The 26,167-nt window shown below is 42.2% G+C and overlaps 1 protein-coding gene across 5 annotated transcripts in view; it reads left to right on the forward strand.

Annotated features, from left to right (window-relative positions):
• Window positions 1–26,167, forward strand: part of erfl1 (Ets2 repressor factor like 1) — a 50,305-nt gene that overhangs the window by 14,878 nt on the left and 9,260 nt on the right. For 3 of the 5 annotated variants that reach the window (XM_065958287.1, XM_065958286.1, XM_020650365.2), the window contains exon 3: window positions 25,656–25,741. In XM_065958287.1, the coding sequence (XP_065814359.1) occupies window positions 25,669–25,741 (73 nt within the window). In that variant the 5' untranslated portion in view covers window positions 25,656–25,668. The remainder of the gene's footprint in view (window positions 1–25,655; window positions 25,742–26,167) is intronic. The other 2 variants (XM_065958289.1, XM_020650368.2) reach the window with 1 other exon arrangement.

Genomic DNA, 26,167 nt, shown 5'->3' on the forward strand with positions numbered 1-26,167 from the left:
TGCCACACCTGGTAACTACAAACTTGTACACAATAATAACAGCCAGATGTATCCATCTATCTCTTGATCTAGCCTGTCGGCAGTTAGTGGAGTGGCTGAGAGACTTGCAGGCGTGAAAGGTCAGTTAATCAATGGCGCACAATTTGACAAATCCCAGCGACTCTTATCATCCTCACGGGCGTTTAGGGCCGAAAGGAGGACCACCGAGATAAATGCTTAATCCTGACTGCGCTGCCAGAAAAGGGGGAGAGACCGCGAAGGGACAGACACTGGGCATGCAAAGGTTGAGAAGGGGGAGTTGTGCGAGTGGAGAGAAGTGAAGAACGAGAGTAAGAAGGAGATGTAAAAGTGTCTCAAAGCCAAACTGTAAGGTGAACATATGTGGCAGCATTTGGAAATGACAGATTCTCCTTGATTCTGTCACAATCAGAAAAGAAAAACAGGCACATTCCTTCTGGGCTGACATTGAAACCCTGGTTTTGCTCTTAGTTGTGGCTCCGCTGCCATGTGTAAAGTTGAGAAAAACCTGAAGAAAACAAAGGTGTATGAGTGGTTGAATTCTCCTGTGGCATGTTAGCCCGCCTGCAGCAGTGTGCAACCAAGAGGAAAATGAGCTTTTGTCCACAAGGCTGGCCTCTCTTTTATTTTTTTTACTCGGTTTTCTGAACGGCAGGGGTTTTGGGTGGTGGCACAATTTTTTTGCCCCTATACCCTTAACAAGAATCAGCTCAATATGACACAGAGGCAGTTTTTTTTCTTCAATGGAACTGTAATCCACCGTTTATCCACCTTTTTTGGCTTTATTTAGATTCATTTAATACAGTTTAAGTGTCAAAAAGGTGTCGGTTGCACTGATTTCTTCAATGTGTGCTCGTGTTTTTTCAAGAGAGTTGCTTGAGCGATCACACACACACACTCTCATGTCCTTTATCTCCATCTCAATACAAGTTCAGTGTTATTCAATTGAGATTAGTTGCACTGGCATGACAGCAGATCCCTAGTATTGCCAAAGCACTTAGGAGGCAATGACAGGACCACATCGACGTGCGCTAACACACACACACACACACACACACACACACACACACACACACACACACACAACACCCTGCGACTGGCCAACCTTGCAGGAAAGAGAAAGTAAGAGGATGGAGAGATAGTGACAGCCCAGTCAAGAAATATTTTGGCAATTTTTTTAGGATGACAAAGTTAGAGGATGATAGAAAGTAGTCAAAAAAAAGTGTGAAAAGCAGGGGAGAAAAATGATGAAGGGACCCGGATGGCGAGCAGAGCTGAAGCATGACAGAGGGCGTCCAAAAAGATGAAAGAATGATTGACTCGCAGGGAGAGTGATGGAGAGGGAATGAGGGAGAGGAAGGCAACAGAGAGTAAAACAAAATAAAAAGAAAAGGGTGAGGGATGCCGAGGGAGGAGGAGAGGGAAGGAGAGAGCAGGCAGAGGATACAATGTTTAAGAGTGATGTACGAGAAGAGGGGAGAGGAAGAGATTTACTAGAAGAGAGATTAAGTCAAGTTGTCCCCGGTCAGTCATTAATCCGATTTAAGAGCAATTAAGGTGAGACTGATTCCTTCCTAGAGAGAAAGAAATAGATGGAGAAGGTGAAGAGAGAGGGGGGGGGGGGGGGTAGAAAGAGAGGAGACAGCAGGGGAGAGAAGAAAAGAGTGATTGAAAGAGAAAAGCGGGAAAATAAAACAGGTGTCCGAGCTCTGTTGGCCACTTTGTGGACAAATTGAAGGCAATGCAATACAGTAAGTGTTTAAAGGATGTTTCAAAATCATGGGGTTTAAATGTTTTTGTACAAGCACAAACATGAGTTAAAATTAGATCAACCTTCATGCACAGTTGAAGGTCAAACAGAGGTAAGGGCGAGAGGTGGAGTTCTATTTTAAGACGGACGATATAGAAGGTTCTGTTCATGTTTTTCCTACATGCTGCTAGTCTTTTAATAACATTACTTTTTTCATGAAAGTCCTGGATATCCCTGAAGATCAAGGATCATCCCAAAGTGACTCCTGACACTGTTGACAGAAGCTTAATGTGAAAGCAAATAAACCAGGACCTCCAGTGTGTGTGTTAGACCTCTGCTACCTGCAACATCATTCCTCTGAGAGCGGGCAGAAGTTGTAAAAGTTGAGTCTGAGGTGAAAGTGCAGCGGCAGAACGGAGGATAGAGACACAGGTACAGGGAGGCGGAGACTGAGGGACAAAGTGAAGAATGAAAATGAAAGGAGAGAAAAAAAAAAAGGACTGAAAGTAGCTCCCGCGATCCCCGCTTGCTGTGCTCTGTTGTTCCAGATGTGTATCAGAGGTCTCCAGGTCGACACAGGGGTCCCTTCACCGCTGTTGCATTTCTGTGTCTATTGGGAGATGCTGGTCCTGATAGCTCCGCCGTCTGACACGTACACAACAGTACATAAATCAAACGCACACATACGCGCGCTCACTCCATTTATCTCCCACTCAAGCAGCGCCGTGATAGCAGCCAACTCTGCATAGAGTTAGAGAGAGAGAGGTTGTGGTCTGTCTTGTTAAGTGGGAAGGTAATGGGGAGCCGTAAAAAGGTTTATACTTATGTTGCTGCCATCTCTTTTGTTCGGGCCTTTCCTGTGTCTGTGGCGCTCTTCATTTTTTTTTTTGATGTGCTCAAGCAGTCGAAAGCACACTCAACTGCATCCATAATTGCTCTGCAGGACAACAGTGTGTTATTATGAAGCCAGTTAAGGGAAAGAATGGAGCAAATTGAATGCAGAGGTCATGGCTTTTGTTGTGCAACATCTTCGCCCTGTGAATGGAAGTGGTTTTAAATGATTTCACTGACTTGTATCAATGTTGCATATTTGTTATTTCAAAGCAGCGCACCATTACAGTGAAAATTGCTTAAAACACACCTCATTTTATTCTATTTTTCTGTTCAGACTCTGTGATCAAGTCTATTTTTCTCTGGTGTTTCTGTGTATCAATCTGAAGCCAATCACAAGTCCCAGATTGAGAGGCCATTTGGCTGCTGTTGACAAGCGGCAGCAGCTATTGACAGGGCCCTGCCGTGGAGGCGTGTCTCGAGCCCTGTGTCCAAAGCGTTTGTGGCGTTTAATACACTGTAGCAGTGGTCCTCGCAGCTCTCACCCTGCATGCTACTGCCATAGGGATCAATATGCACTGGGTTAGAGAGAAATGGACCATCTGATGCACACTCAGAGAGGGGGATGAGGGGAAAGGAGTGAGAGCGGCAGAAACAGCAGGGAAGGGGAGGTTTAAAGGAAGAGGAGAGGAACAAGCTCGAAAACGGGGAGATGGTGAGACCAAAAGGGGGAGAAGAGACGAGAGGAAATGATTAGAGGCGCAGTTTAAAAGACATGGAGGCAGAGAGCGGCCGGCACAAAGATAGAAGCGAGAGAAAGTGGTCAGCGGTTGAAAGAGACATTCAGCTGGGAGAGAAACAGATTGGAGTGAACGGGGATAGACACAGAAAAAGAGGAAGACTCCAGACACCAGGGAGGATACACACAGGAAAGGAAAAAAGACATAAGGGAAGAGTGGGAGATAGGAAAAAGGGGGGTGTTGGGGTAGAGGAAGGGGGGGGGGAGTGAAAACAGAAAGAGAGAGAGGGGTGCAGGCTAAGGATGAGGAGGAAGGGAAGAGGAGGGAGGGGGGTAAAATTTCCATCAGGTTTTCAATTGGGGCGGATCAATAGTGTATTAGAGCTCACCTTGACCCCGTCTCTCCCCCCTTCTCCCCGGCCCAGCACACAGGCCAAGCTACTCTCCCTCACAGCAGGGGACGGAGAGGGGGAGAGATTGCATTACGGCCTCCCTTTCTTGGACCAAAGTGGCAGAAAATGGCACAATAAAAGCAAGAGCGGACAGAAAGAAAGAGGAAAAACTAAGTCGCAGCGGGCAGAAACAGAGAAAGTGGGAGACAAGGAGTAAGAGAGAGAGAGTAGTCGAGTCGTAGGAGACACCAGCGGGGGTCTTCGTGCTTGTTTGGATGTAGCTTTCTGGGAGAGGAAACTGGTTGGGTGGCAGAATCTGTGCATGAAGACATGACTTGTGTTTCAACACAACACTGACAGAAGGGCAGATCGTAACAGAAATGTGTTCTTCTAACACGTGAATTCATACGTGAAATAATGCATTCTCTTCATACACACTTTCATCATGCTACTTTGTTTTCTGTACTGCAATCTGCAGATTCCTATTGGCTGTATTTCTGCTGCCTGTCAAAGTCACACAGTCTGCATGGAGAAATGTTTTATTTGTTTTTATTTGTTTTATTTGCATCATGCATGTGATAGTTATGGATGCATTGACAGTTTTCTTTTACTCAACTTTGACCATCATTTTCTAAATAAAAAAAATAAAAAAAAACATTAAGCCATTCCCGACCACTAGAGGGTTATAAAATGATTCAAGACAATCCCTACTAAAATCCCAACAGTCTACCTGTTAAGGACACAGACATGCCTCTATTTGATCAAAACAGCTGCCCAGATGTTGAGATTTACCCACACAGTGTTTCCATACTTTTACACTTTGAATCCATTTCTGTTTTGCAACCGTAAAAAAGTGATTGCATGTTGAGTGTCGAGCACCGCTAACGTCCAAGTTTCTGAGCTGTTTACTGTCCAGCTTTCTGTGCAAAGGCTTCATAGATGTAATGCAAGTTTACCGAATTTACCAGGATGGGTTAGTGTGACTTGCAGCACTTGTTTGCTTTTTCTTGAGCTAGAATCTTTCACTAAATTCAGTCACACTGTTGTTACCAAGCACAGGTATCACAGAGAGCTGGAATTATGAAGATGTTGGCATTTAACTTAAAAAATGATGTCATTGAATTAATCTCAAGCCTTTACTGAATGATCCAATATCAACAACCTTGTCTGAATCCAGGGTCGGGTAAACCTGCAGCATTCCTTGTTGTTATAGCTAATAGGTTAGCAAACATTTACCTTAATACACCTCAGAGTCGTATCGAAAAGTCTTTTCTGGCCATTCTAAGAATGTCAGTTTAACATTTAGAGACCTTTAGCTACATTTTGCTCTCCACAAGCTACTGGATTTTCTGAATTTACATGCTAGTCAGAAACCATACATGTGCTTCTCTGCTTACATGTGAATTGATGTTTGCTTTTATTGTGTTTTTTATTTATCGGTACGGTCGTGGAGAGAAACACAAAACTCCCTTTGGGGACAATTAATTGATATGGTATCATTTTGTACCGTATCAAAGCGAATCATATTCACCTTATCTGTGTTGGTTCTCAGTTCTCTGTAAAGGTATGTACCAGTAGGCAGCTGGACTGGGTTAAAGTTTTTGAAGACGTTTCACCTCTTCTCCAAAAGGCTTCCTCAGTCGAGATGTGAAATATTCACCTTATCCAAACATACAAGAAGGAAATAACAGCTTTTGACTTTATTGAGCGGTTGATGACAGCAGTAGGACTGAACCTCAGTAGAGTTTGCAGTTTATCCTTTTGGGAGTTTTGCACTAGAAATTCAAATCTTTTATTGTAAAACCTGTCAGGTCTGTAGTTTTCTGATAAAACTATTACAATGGAATGTAGACACTATAAAAAATTTGCAATGCAAACTTTAATCTCAAAAAACTTCGTTTTTTTATCAAATTGTTTTGTCAAATTTCTTTGTCCTGCTTTGTGTAAAAGTTGCACATAGAAAGTCACGCTCAGAAAAACAGACACTAATAAACACATGAGGCAGGTAGGACACCCTTCATCACTGGAGGACAGTTAGACGTGACGCTGTGTGAGAAGGACAGAGGCCGGGGGCAGAGGGAGGGCGTTGATGGGGGGGGGAGAGGTTGAATAAAAAAAATTGATCCGGGAATTTAGCATTTAGACACAGTTTACAAAGTGATACGGAGGGGAGTCACAAGAGCAGAGGGGACCAGGCAGGGGAGGACATTTAACTTTACAAATAGGTCAGCGCTGCCTATTTGACTACTACTGTAACATCCTGCCTCGGGTGCTGCACTGTGCGTATACCCCAAAAAAATAAGCACGAAATACGATTCTCAGATTCTCCTCTCAACTATCCATCTTTGGACGAGTGTGTGATTTAGCTGTTTAGACAGGAGCTTGTTTGTAAAAGCGTAGACCTACTAGCAGCACCATCCTCATCTCTTCTCCACATTTCCTAATGCTGTTCCTATTGTCACCCATCCACACTCCAGTGCACATGCACACAAATGCACACACACACACAATCAACCTATGTCAGACACTCAGACACGCACACACAGCAACACACAAACTATGTCCCACTCGTTGAGGGGGAGAAAAGGAAAGAAAAAAGGAGAGAAAAAAGAAATCGATCGCCGGGGATAGCGGTGCGCGTCGGAGAATCGTATCTTGTCAAAATAATATATTACCCTCATCCCCGCCTGATCGATGCGGTGGATTAGGGACGGAGGGCTCCCTCTCTCCCCTCCTCTCTCTCTCTCTTCCTCCTCGGTGCTTGGTGCAGTTTAATATTTACCTCCGTGAAAGAGCGGCCGCGACGGCTCTCAGCCCTAATTGATTCCGACACATGGGGCTCTGTGCTCAGGCTGCGGATGAGAAAGGGAGGGCAGGCTGGAATGCAGAGGGAGAACGAAGGGAAAAAAGAGGAAAGAAAGACAAAAGGGAAGGATGAAAAAGTAAATCAAGGATATGGGGAGGAAAAGAGGAAACAAGAGAACAGTTAAAATGGGAAAATAGAGTAACATGGAGGAGAATGCACATGCAATGTCATTATTTCTATAAAGAAAGAGGCCAACAAAAAAAAAATAGCTGCAGGAGGAAAGAAAAGGGTAAAAGGGTAAGCTTAAAGAAGTGGATGGATAAAGTTTCAAGGGGTGATAGAGACACGGACAGACAGATAGACCAAAAACCTTGGAGGAAAACCACCGAGGTCAGAGGAAATATAGTTGGAAAGTGTAAGATGGAGACAGGAGAGCCCGGGGTGAAGAGAGGGATTGGGTTATATGTAGCACAAATAGGGGGAGAGGGATGAATGGAAAGGATAGCAGAGAGGAAATGAATCAGGAAGAATGAGGGAAACGGAGAGGAGTAGGTGGAAATGGGACAGCACGCGGAAACGGTTCCAGGAGAGCAGGAAGAGAAACGGGGAGGGATGAGGGGCCGAGGATAGCAAATGAGAGGGGATTAAGAGAGCGACATGAAGATGGATAGAAACGGAGGAGTGAAACATGTCGGCTGGAATGTAGAGCACCAATAAAAAGCACGAGAACGGGGAGGGGAAGAAATAGGGGGATGATGGAAAAAGGGAGCGTGGCGCGGAGGTGACAGAATGATATCAGGTGGGATAGACAGAAAACAGGAGTGATAGCGGAGCGAGAGGCGGGAGCGCAGAGAGGGAACATATTTTCCGTTGAAGGAACTGGCCTGTCATGCTGTTCCGCCAGCGCAGAGCAGCTCTATAAAATACAGGGAGCAGGCGGGTCGTGTCGGGTGACTTATGTGTATATCTAGGCTTTGTCAATATTTCTTTCTGTCTTCCTTCCTCGCTGCTCCCCCCCATTGCTCCCTCGCTCCAATTGTGCTTCCTCTGCCTCTCTCTGGGTGGGTGTTCTCCCCCAGTTAAGTGCTCACTTTTTCATCTTTGTTGCGGCTTTCTCCATCAAGGTGGTGTAGATGTATTGAGGGTTTTGGAAGTCGCTTTTGCCTTTGAATGTTTGCAAAACTGTGGCACCAATGTCTTCAGGGCCTTGGCTGCCTTCTATCCCCCGATGATTCTCCATTATGATACAATGCAGGCAGGATGATGAGCCTTCCAACTAAATTGACATCATTGACCGGGCGCCAACACAAATACTCTCAGTGATGTTGGTCTCAAAGAAACGTCAGCCTCCAAACACTCCAAACAAGCAGACAGATCCTGACGTTTCATAGTTTCTCTTCTGCATGCATGAATGAATGCATGTGTTTGTGCACTTCGCTCTGACTCCTCCAGTCAGTCTTTTGCCCCGCTACAGAAGCACCGGGTGGTATGCTGATTTATTCATGTGGTCCCACGGAGGATTGCACCTCCTCTTCCTCATTTGGCATGGTTTAGTATCCTGAGCACAGGCCTGCGGAGACCCCAGGTCCATGGGGGGCCAAGACATCCTGCAGATACACTACACAGGTCTACCACTGGTGGACACTCACAAATGAGCCTGCTCTACATTTCATGTATATTCATCGAGGAAACGCGTCCAAACTTCTGAGAAGACTTCTCCATGCTAAACATGCAAGTTTGGTGCACAGCTGCATTTAATTTTGTGGCTATATATTTTTTATTTTTTACACATTTCTGAAGAAGATATTTTCATTGTGGCTTGAATCTATTTTGAGCTGCGATCATGGGTCCGTGACGTGAGAGAGGGAGAAGCATGACAACAGACAAAGAAGTTGCACTCGAATGAAACAGAACTTATTTATTTTCCCAGAACAAGCTGAAAATCCCCAATCCATCTCCATGACTTCCTCCATCTCTGTTCTATTGTTTCCCCCCCCCTCTCTCTCTCTCTTGCTTTCTCTCTCTCTGTCACTGTCTCCGTTCTTTATTTACACCTCTCTCCTGCTCTCTCTGCAGTGGCTCAGGGAGCGGTAACAGAAGTGTCACTTGTCATTATTGGTCTAATTCAGTAATCCGTCATCGTGCACTCACTGTATGCAGCGCATTATACGCCGCCACAGCAGGTGTACTACGCGCTGAGGTGGAGATTCGATTTGACACGCACACACAGACGAGAGGGCCGACGGGGGCCGGGGCGCACAGGCTGTGTGTGCGCAAGTGTTTGGACTGTACATTGTGTGTGTGTGTGTGTAGAAGAAAGCGTGGAAGAGGGAAACACAGATAGAAAGATTGAATTTCTTGGTGTGTGTATGTGTGCACATAGATATATGACTTCAATAGAAATACTTCAGTCCAAGAGGTATGTGTAATAGGAAGAGACGGAGCAGTATGAGTAGAGACAAATAGGTAATAGAAATCATACTAAATATGGAAACGGAAGACACTGTAGTCATGTTAGAAGGCACAAACTTAGGACAGGGGAACAACAGTATATACGCAGACATGGATGGAGGCCTTATAGGGAGTCATTTAGATTTCCCGCTCAACCCCAAACTTATTGCGTAAGACAAGCGATGTAACAGGAGGTCTCACTGGATAGGTGTAAGCTGTGATGTCTCTATGTACCCTGTGATCGAGCTACAGCAACAAAATTACCAGTTTTTCCCCAACTCTTCCCACGGTATTGAAATAAATCTACAAACACGCTTCAAAAATGAAATCTCTGAGATCTTTGGTGAGCTCCTTGCAACTTCATTACTTCAGTACTCCAGTGAATTCAACAGTATTGTGCTTTGAAGCATCATATAAACTCATTGAATCCAAAGCTCCTTACTGTGTTTAAGATTTATTTATTTAACCGACGAGATTTTCAAGTTTAGATTTGTGAGAATTTTTAAGAATTTGCTGCTGTTATTATTTCGTCTTCTTTGTCTCTCTCACATAGACAAATATAAGTGCCCTTTAAATAATGATGATGGGGCACTGATAGCCTAGTGGTAAGTATGCGCGCCCCATGTTCAAAGACTATAGTCCTTCAAGCGGGCAGTCCTGGTTCGAATCCAACCATTGGCTACCTTCCCCCATGTTGTTCCCCACTATCTCTCGCCCCGATTTCTGACTCTATCAACTGTCCTATCTCTAAAATAATGGCATAATAAGACCAAAAATAAACCTTAAAAAATAGCTTTAATAGTTTTAATCAGATAGCTCCATATAAGATACGTGTGTGGCCAGCTGATGTCATTCACATTGCTTCAGACAAACATGATGTGTACCATGTGTACACTGTTTGAACCGTTGAACAGTCCAGCACACTTTGTGGCTGAGTTTGAAATCCAGTCTCTATCACACTTTCATATTCCACAAAGATCTGTGTCAGATCTCACTATTATTAAAGGACACATGTACAGGTATGTTGATATCTTCACGGGGGAAACTGGGTGTAAGGTGTTGCTTGTTTGCCTATCGACTGCTGTAACAAGTGTCATGAATCTCCGTGAAAGAATATGAGATGAGCCAATGAATAGCACATATATACCTTGAACTGGATCAGAATATGAATCAGGAACAAAATATTTTGACATATTCAGATCAATTACTTAGCAAGCTTAATTATGATCAAATTGAAATACACTAAAACACATCAGGCTCACAAAAATCTAAAGTTTTCTTTTCAACTATTGTTGATGACACATTCAAACCTGCACATACACACATGATATTACTATTACTGTTTGGTATCGAGGAATGAGAGTGTGTCAGGGCAAATGCTTTTCATTGCATTAACTGTACACTAATGAAAAATAAACAAAATTTAATTTTTTGATTGAATTGTTTTTTACTCTTTTCAAGTATACAAGTCAGTGAAGTATTTGAAAGTACATTATAAAAGTTCAGTTGAGATGATAAAGCTTCTGCTATGGCACAACCATATCTTGACAGAATTGTTAATTTTTTTAGAAATATAAACAGACATATTTAATGGTTGCCTTGCAGATTGGATTATCATAGAAATCTGTACTTTTTGCCTTGGAGAGTTTTACTTATGTGTTTTTACTGAGTGAGTCCTAATACCTGTTTAATGTAACCATGATTGTTTCATTTTAAGGCTTGTAAATGCTTTCTTTGTGTCTGCTGTATGCCACATATTTATTGTGCCTTTAGATTAACAGGCTTGTAGTTTGACCTCCGTTATTGATGGCACCTTCAGGCTGTGGCAGTTGTCGGCTGCACTGCACCTTCAAAGGTCAACATTTAGCAGGTTTGGAGTTCAACAGAGCTGAAACTTTCCCACATATCATGCCACATAATATTGATTGCATACATTTTGGTCGGATGATCCCTAGTCAAAACATAAATGGCTCCGTTGTAAACAATTGAAAGGCTAAACTAATTTGGTGCAATATCAATCCCACCTCCTTCAGTGTCCCAGATGGTGCCAGCTGCACTGCACTCTGGGTAAGAGAGTTGTGGTTTTTTTTGTGTCTGGGAGCTTTGGGGTTTAAGGTTTGTGATGGGGAGGCTTCCTCTTCTCTCTTTATCAAGAGCGCTCACCTCTGTAGTCCCAACGGGTACAGCGGATTTCATCAAGTTCTTAACCCCACCAGGCTCCAAATCCAGTTACCACTGTAAGTGTTAAAAACTGTTTAAACTATCAGAACGCTCCATGCTGAGTCCCAGATCACGTACAAGTCACGCCCTGACCACATATGAGTCTAACCGCATTTACTTGACTTTTTTTTCTGTCATTACATTTTTGCTTCATAGAACACCTGCCATTTCGACCGCTTTATCAAACTCCAGCTCTGAACTGACTCCAAAGGGATTCAGTGCTATTGGTTCGTGCTACTCTCAAGATTTCACTCTTGCTTTATTGATTGATTTCCAACTTTCCCTTTCATTAACAAGCAGGCAGAATTTAAGACGCTTTTATGTGATTTGAGTATAAGCCAACTATTACTTTCTGTCTATCAGAATCCCCTAAATGACACCTCTAATGATTGTAATGATTACATATACAGGCTCTAAGTCTATCATATTTGTAACTATAATTTCAATCAGCATAATTAACTGTTAGGGCTTACTGGTAAATAAGCTGGTAAATAAGAATTGAGTAAAACTTTTAACACCAATTTGTTATGCCCTTAAGAATAAGTCTCAGAGTTCAGAGGAAAGTGAGGGCCAATTATTGTGAGAATAAAGACTTAATAAAATGAGCCTTCAGGCTCACTCAGACGCACCAAACGCCATAAGTGACAACTTTACTCTATGTATAGTTTGCATTTCCAAAGTAGAGCCAGAGCTGCAGTCATCCTTAAACCTTCATCTTACAAAACTCAATTGTTCTCAAACATCGCGATAAGTCATTAAACTTTTCCTTCAGCTCTCATTAGTGAAATAGACGAATAAGACTTTGAAAAACAATGTTTGGGGACTTCAAATTAAATACCCTTAAAATTGCAGTTTACATGTATTTTCTCATATGATTATTTTTCGCGAATTTTAAGGAGAAGATGTTTGTTTATTACCCGAAGTAAAGTGCGGATTTTTGACACTATTTACACCTTAATCTCTGCAGTCTGATTACCTGCTCAAGCCCACCTTTCCCTTTGCACTCATCACCTATACACCCCAAGGACAGATGGGTGAGTCATACAGTTTAACTTTATAGAAAATCAGTGACCTAATTTAGTTGCATTATTACAAACAGACATAAGTGCATTAAGAAAAATGACTGCAAACATTAGCTCACTAATTGATTCTCAGGTCTCCTGAAAGAGATCTAAGATCGATACTATCGCGGGTACTTGCCTGATTATGATCTCCGCGACTGGAGGTTTATTTTCCATTATATGATCAGAGTGCGTCAATACCAATCAATAATCCTCCTCCTTCATTCTCTTAAAGTGTTCATTCCGAAACTAAAGGCCTATAATATGCCCTCTTAATAATCTGAACATGTAAGATCGATAGCGGTGTACACTTAGGGTTGCCTTTAGAGCTTATTTCTGATATACAAAATCATACTGAAAAGCATTTTCCCTCTGGATCAGTCAGTTAAACAAGCCAGTAATTATGTGCTTAATAAAAAAACATTATTGAAAAAAATTGCTGGGCAGAGTAGGTGAGAGGAAAGATTTGAGGGGAGGGGAAGAAGTTGAAAGAAAGAGGGAGGAGGAGGAGGAAGACGAAGGAAGGAAAAGTGTTTGAATTATTATCCTGTATATGCCTGAGTGGACACGAGACAGAGAGCACGAGGGAGGAGGAGGAGGAGGAGGGCGAGGGCGAGATGTTGGAGAAAAAGATGAGAGGTGAGCCCGAAGGTGGGGAGGAGAGAGAGAGAGAAAGAAAGAGAGAGGAGAAGGAGTGATGATGAATGGATGGAGAACAGGGATGAGAGACGGAGCAGCATGAAAAGATTGTAGCCTATATACAGCGCGCGGTCCCGCTCCGAGGATGATGAAACGTTAATTAAAGTAAACGAGCTACCTGAGCTCCCCGGCTAACCCTCCTGTCACACTCTGTCAGGAAACAGAAGGAGGGAGGGAGGGAGGGAGGGAGGAAGACACGGAGGGGGATGTGGAGGAGGAGAGAATGGGGGACATTTGACTGAACTGGAGAGAAGTTGGGTAATCCAGCTGTGGCTTTTGTTCAAGTTTGAGTGCTGTCACCGTTTTACGCACAGTCTAGCCTGCAAGTTCATAGGACGCCTTAATGCTTCGACTGTTTTATACATGCACATATTATTGAGAGGGTCTGTTTGTACTTTTTTTTTTGATAACCTCTTGGTCTAGTTTCTTGCAAAGAATCCTTTGTATTTCCTGCAAGAAAGTCCCCATAGAGCCATTTTCTACACTCACAAAAACTAGAACTTGACACAATTTCAACAACAAATTATCAATAGCAAAAGCTCCACCACTAATATGCACTTATCAGTAATTGCAGAACAATAAAATACAAAAAGTAGGCCCTAATTTCCCAGTCATTATCGCCCTTCCAAATAAAATCCCCATCCTTCCATACTCACATGCATGTTTCTCCCTCTGCGTATAAAAGCCTCATTTCCCGTTCAGTCCACGCAACGTTTATCCGCCAAGATCACCTTTGTTTCTTCTTTTTTTTTTTAATGCTCATATTCATTCAATTAATCTGGGCTCTAATTCGTTTATATATTTATTTACTAGCTCTCGCTATCACTCTCTCCCTTTTTTCATCTCTCTCCAACGATTATCCTGGCGTCTAATTAGAAATCGATGCAGCTGGGCCGCCGGGTATTTGCAATGTGTTTGTGGACGTTGAGAACAATTCCCCGGACAGAAAAAGACTGAGAGAAGAAAGAGAGAGGAAGAGGAAACTGCTACACTACATTGCACTGCACTATACGGACACGCACACACACACACACACACACACACACACACACACACATTCTGACAACAGACTTTACTGCTTGCAGCTATTCTTCTTTCTTAAAAGCAGCAGGCTAAGTACAAAAAAAAGAAAGAATGGAAGGAAAGGAAAAATGAAAAGAAAATCATTTTTTTAACGACTGACGCCAGGGATTTGTGCAGAATTGTTGAGGAGTGTTTCCCCGTCTTTTAGGAAAACAAACAAATCTCGAGTGAGTGGAAACGCACTTAAAATGTGATGGCCTGTTTCTAACCCCAGCCTGCGCTTCTCTTGCATCAAGTCCAAAGAGCAGCTTTATCACTGTGAACATTTAAACATGCCAAATATATATGCTATGACAATTATTCAAATCATTTCTTAATAGACTAACTTAATTCTCGCATCAAATGCTACCATTGCATGACTTGTAAGTTGGGCATTAACCCAAATTGCATGTATTTTTTGTTTGTTTTTTTAAAGTGGCATGTGGCAAGATCAAGCAACAAAAAATGGGTTGGGAATTTTTTTAATTTTTTTTTTTACGTCAAACCACAAATTGTATCGACGTGTGCGTGTCTGTGATGCTGTACGACTTTTATTTTTGTTTCCATCGCATAATAGATTCGCATAGGCTATAGCCATATGTCAAAATTAGAAGATAGTAATCCTTACACGGTCCTGCAAATAAAGAAAGTTTGTAACTTTTGGATTGAAATTAGCTGAATTCAGAGTGTACAGCCTGTGCCACATATCTTCCTCTTCACCTCTGCGATCGACTCATTTCCGTCGCCGGTGTTTGTCTGTTGCTCACACCGAGCCTGAGCCGCCTCCTCCCCGCAGCGTCCCGTGGAGACGAGTCGGTACATAGAGGCGGGTTAGCGCCATTACCGGAGCCAATCGAAGCTAACCGGATTAGCAGCTGGTAGATGAAAAAAAAAAAAAAAGAAAGTGTTCGAACAGAGTGAGAGAGAAAAAAATAAATGTAAGGAATGAGAGCCTCGCACTTTTATTAGTTCAGCTTTTACAGCGCGGTGTGTTCACCGTCTGTGCTCTGCGTTTTATTGGCTCGCTCTATAATCTGTTTTTCACACGTTGTAGCTCTCTGTGTTCTGTGTTCATCATCCCAAACGAGATGCATCATTTACTCTCCCCTCTCTCTTTCTCTGTGTGTGTGTGTGTGTGTGTATGTGTGTGTGTGTGTGTGTCCCTGACTGTGGGTGCACCAGTCAGGAAGTGTCATAAAGGGAAGCACAGTGTTGAAGTGTCACCCTCTGCATGATGAGGAAAACTGAATAACTTGCCTTTTTCTTGTTGTTGCTTCACATTTCGTCAACCCCTGTAAAGCTTTACATGTGCCAAAACCATCAGTCTTGACTGCTTCCATGTGTGTGTCTATGTGTGTGTGTGTTTTTGTGTGTGTAGCTGGCATGAGAGTGTGTGTATCTTTGTTGCTCTGTTCAGTATAGCAGTAAGTCATATGTGAGGCTCCATCCTTGCATTCTCTGTCAGTCTGTCTTTCCATCCTGCACGCTCATTAAACGTCCCTCACACACACTAACACACACGCGCGCACACACACATGCACACACACTCACACACACACACGCACACACACACACACAGTCTTTCTCTCTCTCTCTCTCTCTGAGTCTCTCTCCCTCTCCTTCTTCTTCTTCCTCCGCGCCTCACGCTCCCCTTGCCCGTGGCTATATGATCGTGAAAAATGTGTTTACAAAACTCGCTCTCTCGCAGATCAAACCGTACGGACGAATCAAAGACTTTGGTGAGAGGAGAGAGAGTCAGAGAAGAAGCCAGGGAAGAGGGAGAGAGATAGAGGGAAGGGGTGCGAGCAGAGGGTGTGTAGAGGCCTTATAATTTTAAAATTCTCTGTGTGTTATTCTCCTTTTTCTCCCTCGCCTTGTGTGTGTGGATGTCTGCCTGCATCTCCTTTGGTAATACAATATCTTTAAGGCCCCCAAAACAACTATCTGTGTCTCACAGTTAAACATGAGATAATGCAATATTGATGTCTCCTCGTCTTTGCTATAACGCAATCCTGGGCCCATTCTGGCTGGACACACTAACATGGGCCGATAGTGCCCTCGCACTTAAAAGAATTACTGTGATCCTGCAATAAATTTTAGAGGGATGCTACACAAATATTAAGTCCCTGAAGGAATACAGTGAAAGCATAGGAGATAAAAATACTGCCAAAGTGGCATCAGGTCGCCTTTTAGATGGAGTATGCTGCACAAGTCGCACAAGAAGTCCAGATTAGATTAGATTATGATTGCCTCAGTCTTAATAATGATTGATGGACTGCAAAACCATATAAAACTATTTTCTATCTTCAGAGGTCTTCAATGTTGTTATTCATAAATATCTTATTGTCTTGAACACTAACCAATCAAATTAAGATAAAATACTGTTGGAGAATTCCTAAAAGCTCAAAATCCATGGTACTTAAAAAAAGTGATATTCATATTTTATGACATTTTTATAGGAGCGAGATAAGTTCAAATAATTGTTAAAGTCTCTTTTTTTCAGTTTGAATATTTACCAATGTAGTTAAGATCAGGACAATGTCTTTAAAATATTCTCGAATTTTCTACAACTTTACATTTACAAAAGAAAAGATGTTTGTCTTTAAGTAAATGGTCAAAGAATCGTACCTTGATTGCCCTCCTTTGTGTTTATGACAGAGATTTGATGGTTTGTGCTTGAGTGGAGAAGAAGGTGTCTTAAATAATTATTGCAGGACAAAATGCAGAGACAAAACAGTGGGACACAAGGGGAGAGGAAGAGGAGTGTCAGTTAGAAACTGAGTAGGGGGTAAAGGGTGAGGAGAGGAAAGGCTAGGGGGGAGGAGAGAAAGGGGAGAGGGGCAGACAGACAGGCAGGGGCAGCGATTATAGCAGGGTTTATGTATGAGCTATTGATTGAGTCGGTGGTGACTTCTTGAGTGGTTAATTCGGGAAGTGAGAGCGATAGAGAGAGTAACTCACTGACCAGAGGGGGGGGGGGGGGGGGGGTAAGAGGATAAAGAGAGATAGAGAGAGCGTGAGGAGGATGAAAGAGAAGACAGAACTGCATTTCCTCAAGTAAAAGTGGGAAACAAGGCACAATTTGCAAGGAAAAGTGTTGTGGACTACGTTGATAGAAGTGGCATACTTGTTTTTGTTGAAATAAGTTTAATGTACATTTTTATGGGGGTCACACAGACCTTGCTGCTGGCAATATTAGACCCCTCCCCTGGGCTTGGACATAAATGTGACCAAATACAGACCTTAAACCATGGGGTATGTTTGTACAAATATAGGCTATGCTTTTGCCAGAAAGCCATTCACAAGGAAATGTTCAACACTTCATACTTTCTGGTTTCGAATGCATCTTGTAAAGGTCACATCGACTGAAACTGTGATCAAACTTAAATGACCCAAATCCTAACTTTGCAGAAGGTTTAAGAAAAAGTTAAAAAAAAAAAGAAATGTTGTGCATAATTTTGCATATATGGAGAGAAAATGTGAATTTTGTTTTACAATTGGATATCTTTTCACTTTAATCAGGCTTTTGAAACACTCACAAGCAAGAGTCAAAATGAGAAGTTAAAGTATTCAGAAAGTTTAGGATATATTTTTCTCACTTTTAAAAGCAGGGCCCACATCTTTACCAGGACCCTAAAGAGAGACTAGACGGGACACAATATTTCATATAATGATCATACAGGGTGTATAAGTTACAGTGACCTCACCTGTGATAGAGATTAGCATACAAGTTCATAACAGAAGCCTGATCTGCTTCACAACCTACAAACAAACTCAGCTCGTTTTTAAGACGATTTTGAGCAGCTCTTTATTTTCAGCCCCTGCAGCCACCTCACCTCCCTTTCTTTCTCTATCATTCACACACGCGCACACACACACACACACACACACACACACACACACACACACACACACCCACACCCCTCTTGCTTTATAGGCGTGAAGTTGAACCCATAGGACACTCATCTGCTGCATGGAAACAACAGATGGTTTCCTTGTTCTAACCGTGTCACCTTGTCTGAGGAAGTCAAAATCAAGAGGAACAACTTGGACTGGGAAGAAGGTTGTGTGTGCGCACGTGCATGTGTGTGTTAAAGCCTCTATTTGTGGCGCGAGGAAGAAGAGTGATGAGGATCTTATGTAGCCTATATTGGTTTTAATTCAGATGGTTGCTGCGCATATTCATCGGAAATGTGGTTATTAATTCATCTCTCATAGGTTGCTTTGCTGGTAGGATATCCTGCAGTCAAATTCCTAAAAGCCGCGCGCGTGCGTGTGTAAAGGTCAGTTTCTTTTCCTATTTCTCTTCCCTCTCGCGCAGGTTTTGATCTCTCAGCCGCGAGATCAAAGGCGCTCTCTGGCTATTAGTCAGCGCGAGCCATTGATCCCTCATCGATCCGCGCGAGACACAGCCGCCCCGTGAACACCACGCGAGGCTCCCCAAAGCTCCTCCGCGCGTCCGGAGAGAGGGAGAGAGAGAGGGAGAGAGCAGGAGTGAAGGCAAAGGAGGGAGGTTGAGCAATGTGTGTGTGTATATTTTTCTACTGGCGCGGGCAGAGCCAAACTCGAGCTTTTTCTTTGCCGCGGGACATGAAACAATGAGGCTCGAGCCGGTTTTAATAAAGCGCGCTTTCCCTCCTTTCAACTCTGGCGCGAGGCGGACGAGCCGGCAGCGGAGAGCGATCGATAATTAATGACGATGAATAATTTAACCCTATCGATTGATACTTTTTTCTTCACCCCTTTCCCCTTCTTTTCCTTATTTTCTTAAGGCCGACGTACCATTGGCTACTAATACCGTTTCACGCGCTCACAGCCTCATCGCCACTTACCTCTTCTTAAACTTGTTGGAGTTCTCCACCTTTCATCAAAGTCTGAGAAAAACAAGTTTCCTTATTTATCAAAGCTACAAAAGGCTATCCTATTTATGACCTGACCCAACTTCACCTGACTGTAGAAATCATTAAACACATGGAACTAGAAAGAAAAAGGTTGGTGTTATTCTTATGCCCCTTAAATTATACACAAAAAATGCAAACAGCTAACTAATTGAAACTTCTAACTGTGAAGTCAGAGTAAGAGACCTTCATTGCTCAGTTTAAACTATATTTAACACAAAATCTAACTTGCATTGGCTGTTCTGTTTGAGCACATGCAAGCAGAGTCACAGAGACTCAAAACTCCTGTGACTGTCTTACACAGATAATACTGAAGTGCTGTCTGTATAGCAGTATCACACTGGTTTCTTAATCTTTCAGATGACAGTATTACTGATTTGAACGTTGAAGGTTTAACGATGAAATGTGGGAATTTGGCTGCAACATTAAATTATGTATGACTTATATACTAAGTGAAAGCAGCTCTTTGTTGAAAAGACTATTTAACATTTTTCCTGGTGTCAAGAGTCAATCATTTTTTCACTGTATCTGTGAGTGATTTCATTTATTAATGGATCTACAAAACAAAGTAGTTCAAAGGCTAACAAAGTGGGAACACTTATTCCTACAATGCAAACAAAAGACAAACATGTTACAGAAAATAAAACAGTGATATCTTTCAATCATAATTAAATCAGGTAACTTACCTTATTTTTAATCCACCATTTCTCCTTTAAATAACTGCCAGGCAGTCTTGTTTTGTTTTGCGTTTAAAAAAAATAAAATGAAATTTCGACCCTTTTTTTTTTACACTTATAGGAGATTCTTTGGTTGAAGGTATGGATGTGAGGTTGGGTTTTTTTTGGTCCCTGCATCTCTTAGTTTAATGAAAAGTATACAAATCAAAAAAGTTTTCATACAATCCCATAACTGACCAAACACACTTTCATATTATGGGAGAACTGTGGGAAGATAGAGACGAGAGATATATATATAAACCAATGAACATAAGCTGGAAAAATCACATACGCTGGAAAAATCATCCTTGATGTATTCATTTATTAAGACTTATGCAACTTTTGTTCATAATGTTTGGCTAAATCAGATAGTTGAGAGGACAGTTCAGTTGAAAACTGCATTTAGCATTGACTTTTCTTTTTAACATTTAGATGGACAGGTTCTTTTCCCCTCTTCCTGACCAGCTCTCCCCCTCCTCCTCCTTCACTCATCTCTCTCTCTCTCTCTCTCTCTCTCCCCCCTCCTCGTTTCTCCTCTCTCCTTCTCTCCATCTCCTCTAACAAACCCATCGCAGAGTCCCTCTGTTCTTCCACCCTGAGGCTGACCAGTGTGTCAGAGCTAACCAGGGAGAGGAACAGAGAGAGAGGGAGAGACAGAGAGGCGAGTGAAGAGAAAGGGAGAGAAGGAGGGTTCAGTCGGGCCTTTTTCAGGGGCAACCGAAAAAAGGAAGATGAGACAGATGTTCAGAGCCCGTTTCATCTGGTGGAAAAAGAAAGCGGGAGAGGCCAGACTCTTCATGCCTCTCGTATTTTTCTATCTTTTTATATCGTGACCCATCACTCTTTCCTTCTTTAGACAACACTGGAGACATAATGTTGCCTGAATGTCAGCCTGCTCCCCCTTCCTCCCTCTACCCCAGTCACTCTGCTGAATTTCAAAACACAGTCACAACTACAGTATGTTCCTCACACTGTTTCCTTTTCACTTTCGTCAGTGGCCCACTAACCCTGGATCCACAAGTAAAACAGTTCTGCTGAAGGGCCTGCATGGTCCACAAGATTACCAGCCTTGTTGCAAACTTGCATCACTGTGGATCTGTCGTTTCTGTTTGGGTGGGAAGATGTTAATGTCCAAATTCACCTTAAAATCATCCAATTCTTTCTGTTGGAATCTTTTGAAACATGCTTTTAATTTGTTTTTAATCAAAGTGTTCTATCTATGAAAGCAGCAGATCGGGCAGAGCCTGATCAAGTCCATCAAGTTTGTAGAAGTGGACTGTAATACATTTGACTTTAAACAGTTCCACGTTCCACAGAGTGAGCTGAATCTTTATCATGAGCACGTTTTACCAGACTTTCTTGTTATTCAATTATCTCTGCAGGTTTACTCTAAGACTCTGACTGTAAGAAAACAAATGTAAGCATGACTCTTACAAAAACATTTATGTTTCACTTTTTTTTTAAAACAGAACTTCACAAGTGCTTTAGAGGGAAGGAAAAACAAGGCAACAAAATGACACAGATGTACAAAAACAAGGAGAACGATTCAAAACAAAAAAGTCCGGGGAAAGGAGGGGGAAAAAAGTAAGTTTCTACAACCAGTTCCTTTATGGTAAGAAAACATCAAATCACTGTTGAAATGAGAATTATAACCAGAATATGCAGCGTCTCACAGCTCCTTGTTTTGGTGTTATTGTCTTTTACTGTTTTGCTCCACTCTCCGTTCCTACTAGTTCTGTTTCTAGACACAGCGGCTGTTCATTTCTTACTTGGCAACAAAGTGCAGACACATTCTATAGAGAGACGATATACAGCTTGTATAGAAAGTAGAACTTTTAGCCGTACACTTTCCCCTGGAGTTGATTTTGAAAAAAAAAAAAAAAAAAACAGTTAAAAGTGAGTAAATATTGGACTTAAATTGACCAAGTTGCCAGAAACAAGACGCTTGGTGAATGCTAATGCTGCTCTGTCTATTCTCGACGTGAAAATAAGAAACCCTGAGCTAACTGGTTCACCATATCAAACTATTGGTGATGATATTTCGATGATGTGTTTACTGCTCGTTTCTGTTGCTCCCAAGTGACCAAACAATCACGTAATGCAGGTCTGAAAATGATTTGGCCTCTTTGAGACTTTGTGGGAAGTTGTTTGAAAGTTTAAAAGCGGTAACAGAAGAAGCACTTTTTTTCAGTTTTGACCAAGCGTTAAGTGGTTGCATCATTGTAGTGTCCCTAAAACCTGCGCACTCTTTCAACTGTTGACTGAATTATCAAAGCCAATGAGTCATCAACACACCAGAGGATGAGACGTAGGTTTGTGTGTTAGATGAATCGAGTGGTTGCTTACACTCCAAAGCATGTGCAGGACCAAAGCTGAGAATTCCTTTGAACAGTGAAGGTGCCTTTGTCAAGATGTGAGTGTGAACACGTTAACTCTGTGTATGTTTCTATCATTGTCACTGGTAACTGTGTGATCCATCACCCATCCTTGGTTTTATTGGTGGCCTTTTGTAGGAGCTGGGTCTTTTGTTTGGCCTGTGTTGGGTCCAAAGTTGCTCTTTTCAAATGAAACGCATTTGTTTTTTTTGTCTGCGTACATCTCTGTTCTCTATCAGGACAGCAGCATCTTCAGCAAACTAAGTGCATTCTGTCTTTCAGCTCAGTGAGATGTGTGCTTGTGTGTCGATATTGATTGAGTCATTATCTATGGGCTCCATGTCTTATTCTGTGTGCTGCTCTCACTGTGTGTGTGTGTGTTTGTGTGCGTCAGGTACCTGAATACCTGTATTTGTGGCATATCTGCTCGAGACTGTGTACTCACTGTGTATGTACAGTCCATTACAATCTGTGAGTGTCTGTATCTGACAGCCTGTGCACGCATGTGTGTGTGAGAGTGTGTGTGTGTGTGTGTGTACGAGGAACAGTATTCCCTGGGCTGCTAGTTATAATGTTTCTGGGGGTGATGGGGGGAACTTGAAAGCCCTGCGCTGCCCAAATCAAAACTAACAAGGAAATGATGGGGGCTCCTTTATCTCCTCTCTGGCCTGGGGGGCCGAGGGGGGCGAGAACGGGAGGCTAGGGAGGGAGAGAGGGAAGGATGAGGAGGAGGTAGAGGGAGGGAGAGAGTGAGGGGAGGAGGAAGAAGAAGGAGAGGAGGAGGAGGAGGAGGAGGGGGGGCAGCCTGGCTTCCTCTTTGATTTGTAAAAAATGCATTACCTCCGAAATCAAACGGAAAATTACTGCGCCGAAGCAAAACACACAGAGCAGGAGAGAGAAAGAGAGAGATAGAGAGGAGACGGGTGGGGCGGTAGGAAGGAAAGGAGGGAGTGTGAGGAGACAGAGGATAGGGGTGTGTGAGTAGAAAGGAGGTGGGAAAGAGGAAAGGAGGATTCACCTGTATACATACACAGCGGATTGGGAAAAGGAAGATGGATATAGATATAGGCGGTGCGTAGGTGGTATAAGAGGTAACTGGAGAAACCCAGACAGCTAAGAGAGCATATGTATTTAATCCTCGGAGGACACAAGAATATACACGCTGTGCACCACGAGAATATTGCATATGAAAGAGATGATATACTACTGATGGCCTGTAGCCCACAGGGAAGCTGAAACTTATAGATTACTACCTCCAACAAAAAGAATATCTCATTTTTTAAAGCCCCAACGCTCTCTCTGCTGAGGCCTTTCGGTCAGCGTGTGTTTTGAAAACCTACTGAACGCAAAACAATCTGTTACAGGCTGTAGTTTGTGGAAAGACCCTGCCTGAAAATATGGTGCTGTGATTGCGGAGATGAAACTTCCAACTGTTATTTGAACCTGCGTGATAACTTTGAATCATTACAGGGAAGTGAGTGTAGGCGGAGACACACGAGACGGGTGTGAAAAAGATGAGAAAAATAAGAAATGATAACATGAATGATGTGGGGGAAAAAAAATAAAATGTATGAGCGAGATAGGATGAATGCCCACTCCGTATTTGAAGACAGATGGAGCTGCATGAAAACAAGAAAGATGAAGAGAGAGGAGGAGAGAGAGAGAGAGAGAGAGAAGGGGCCACAATCCAAAGGCTACAAGCAGGGTGAGAGTGAGCGGGAGAGAAAGAGAGAGAGAGAGAAATGCCTGGAGTTAGCAATAATAATTTATACAAACACACCTTAATAATTCACGTTCTATTTCAATGCTGGAGGGAAAATCCAAAATTCACAGAGCATAATTAAATAGAGGCAGAGAGTGAAGGGAGAGATAGAGGGGTCGGCATTAAAGATAGCAGTGTAGCAGGGCATCTCTTCCATCTGAGCTTTGTAAAACAACTCATGATCAAACTGTGATACCCAAACTAGATCTCGTCCTCACGCTCGTCATGGAAACCCAGGAATCTTTGTACTCTCTGCTGTCGGAGGATGCTGACATATACTGTATCTATCTGGGAGTCTTTGCTATTATTACCTGTTCTTTAATAAAGCGACCGGACTATCTTTCACATGCACACTCACATTAATGTGTTCAGATTACCTGCTCAAAATGTAAAGTCGCATGATGCATTCTGAAAATCAACAGTTTGTTTTAGATATTTGTGCACACCTGTGGTGCATTCATCGTGTTTGTTTTAATACAACGTATGCGAAATGACAATGGAGATTTAAAAATAGAAAATGAAATATCTGTTATTGCCCATTTGCCTCAGTTACTTTTCAGAGTGAAACCTTTATAACAGCTTTTTAAGTGTATAATATTTTTGCATATTCTGATAGGTTTATCTGCTTTTTGTGGTACTGATACTTTTATATTTGACACCTGGTCCATTTGAATTAAAGTATTATGTTTAACAGCAGCAGTAGTTTTTCGTCAGTATTTATAGCTTCAGTCATAACAGAAAAGAGTATTTCACTGATAAACATAATACTTAAATTTTGCAGCTAAAAAAAAAGGTCCTTTTAAAAAAAATTAGGGCCTGGCCAATATGGGATTTTTGGGACTGACACTGATGTCGATATTAGGGATAAAAAAAAAATCTGATACCGATATTTTGGCCCATATCTTACTTGGTTTTTATCTTCGATCTGTAAAGATTGCACACTCAACTGGTCAAAGAGAACTGCTGATGTAATACAATGATACTCAAATGAAATGCTTTTTGACTGGTGAATAAATCTAGAAATTTCAGTGCATGTCTTGCGATAAAATGAGCCGATACCGATAGTCACTGGTTATGCTGATATCAGCCGATTAATCGGTTGGGCTCTACTAAAAACCACACAAAGTGTTCAAAATCCTCCAGCCAGGAAAAGTCAGCAGGGATAAAAATACATTGAAATTAAAACTGTAGCACTTAAATCATCATTATACTAAAGGGGAAAAGGTAAAACCATGACCTAAATCACATAAAGCGTCTTGTCCAATAAATCTATCCTTATAGTCTGTCCTTCTAGATCCCATGTATGAATATAACTTTTCACATAGAATTCTTTGACTTCATGTGTAGCTTGTCATTTTCCCAAACTCTACCAAAGAACAGCCATGTTAGATATCAAAAAGTCCCATTTTTTATGTACAATATAGATCAACTTTCCCTTAGTTTTCAAGAGTCTATTTAATTCCTCCTGTTCATAAATGCACTTTAGGGATGTCCACCATGTTGCATCAGACTCTGCCTCAGGTGGCCACACAAGATCACATCCATCAAACACCTGATCTCTACCCGAGACATATGAAACATAACCTTGCCATATTTCACATCGATTTAAGGTACGATTTTGAACTAATTCAGCGCCCTTAGACCCTTATGCAATAGCTCCATTTTTTTCAACAAAGTTTACACTTTTCAACTTTGACTTGCTGAAGTAAACCTGCTGAGGAGAGAAGTCTGAATGTAGAAAATGATTTTCTGAGAAGTTTCTTGCCTCTGGTTTTTCTTATTTTTCGTAGAGTTATGTGTGAAGAGTCGTTAAAGTCAATCTCTGTTAACTGAATTATCCCCTTCCCTCTGTGCCATCTCTGTCTTTGATACCAGGTGTTGTGGAGGCATGGACTGCAACTGCGTCAGTGATCTGCTGATCCCCCCTGTGCCTGCTCTCTGGACGCCAGGTCAGTTAACAAGTCAGTACAACTAATTATCATCATCAAAAATGACAGCAATGCATGTTGAAATTCAGTCAAAATACTCATGTACAGGCTTTTTTAGTATACAAATTCAGTGTGTGGTAGTAATTGGTTGTATTTCTAATGTGTTTACAAGGCTAGTTACTGCTAGATTTACTTCAGGGTGAGTCAAAAAGCAGCTTAACAACGTCCATGTTGTGCATACAGTCGCCTTTTAGAATTCAATCCTGAGTTGCATCAATCAGATCTCTCCCAGCGAGCTGTCATCATCCCGCTGACCAATCTGTTGAGGCTAGAGGGCATTAGTGCAGACTAACATTGCTCAGGGCACGTGCTGTGATATTAAACACATCATCCCTCACCTCCATCACTCATCAGTCATTCAGACAGCGATCCCCCTCGGCAAACAGCGGGACAAATGAC

The sequence above is a fragment of the Labrus bergylta genome, chromosome 8, assembly GCF_963930695.1.
Source record: "Labrus bergylta chromosome 8, fLabBer1.1, whole genome shotgun sequence".
Taxonomy (NCBI): domain Eukaryota; kingdom Metazoa; phylum Chordata; class Actinopteri; order Labriformes; family Labridae; genus Labrus; species Labrus bergylta.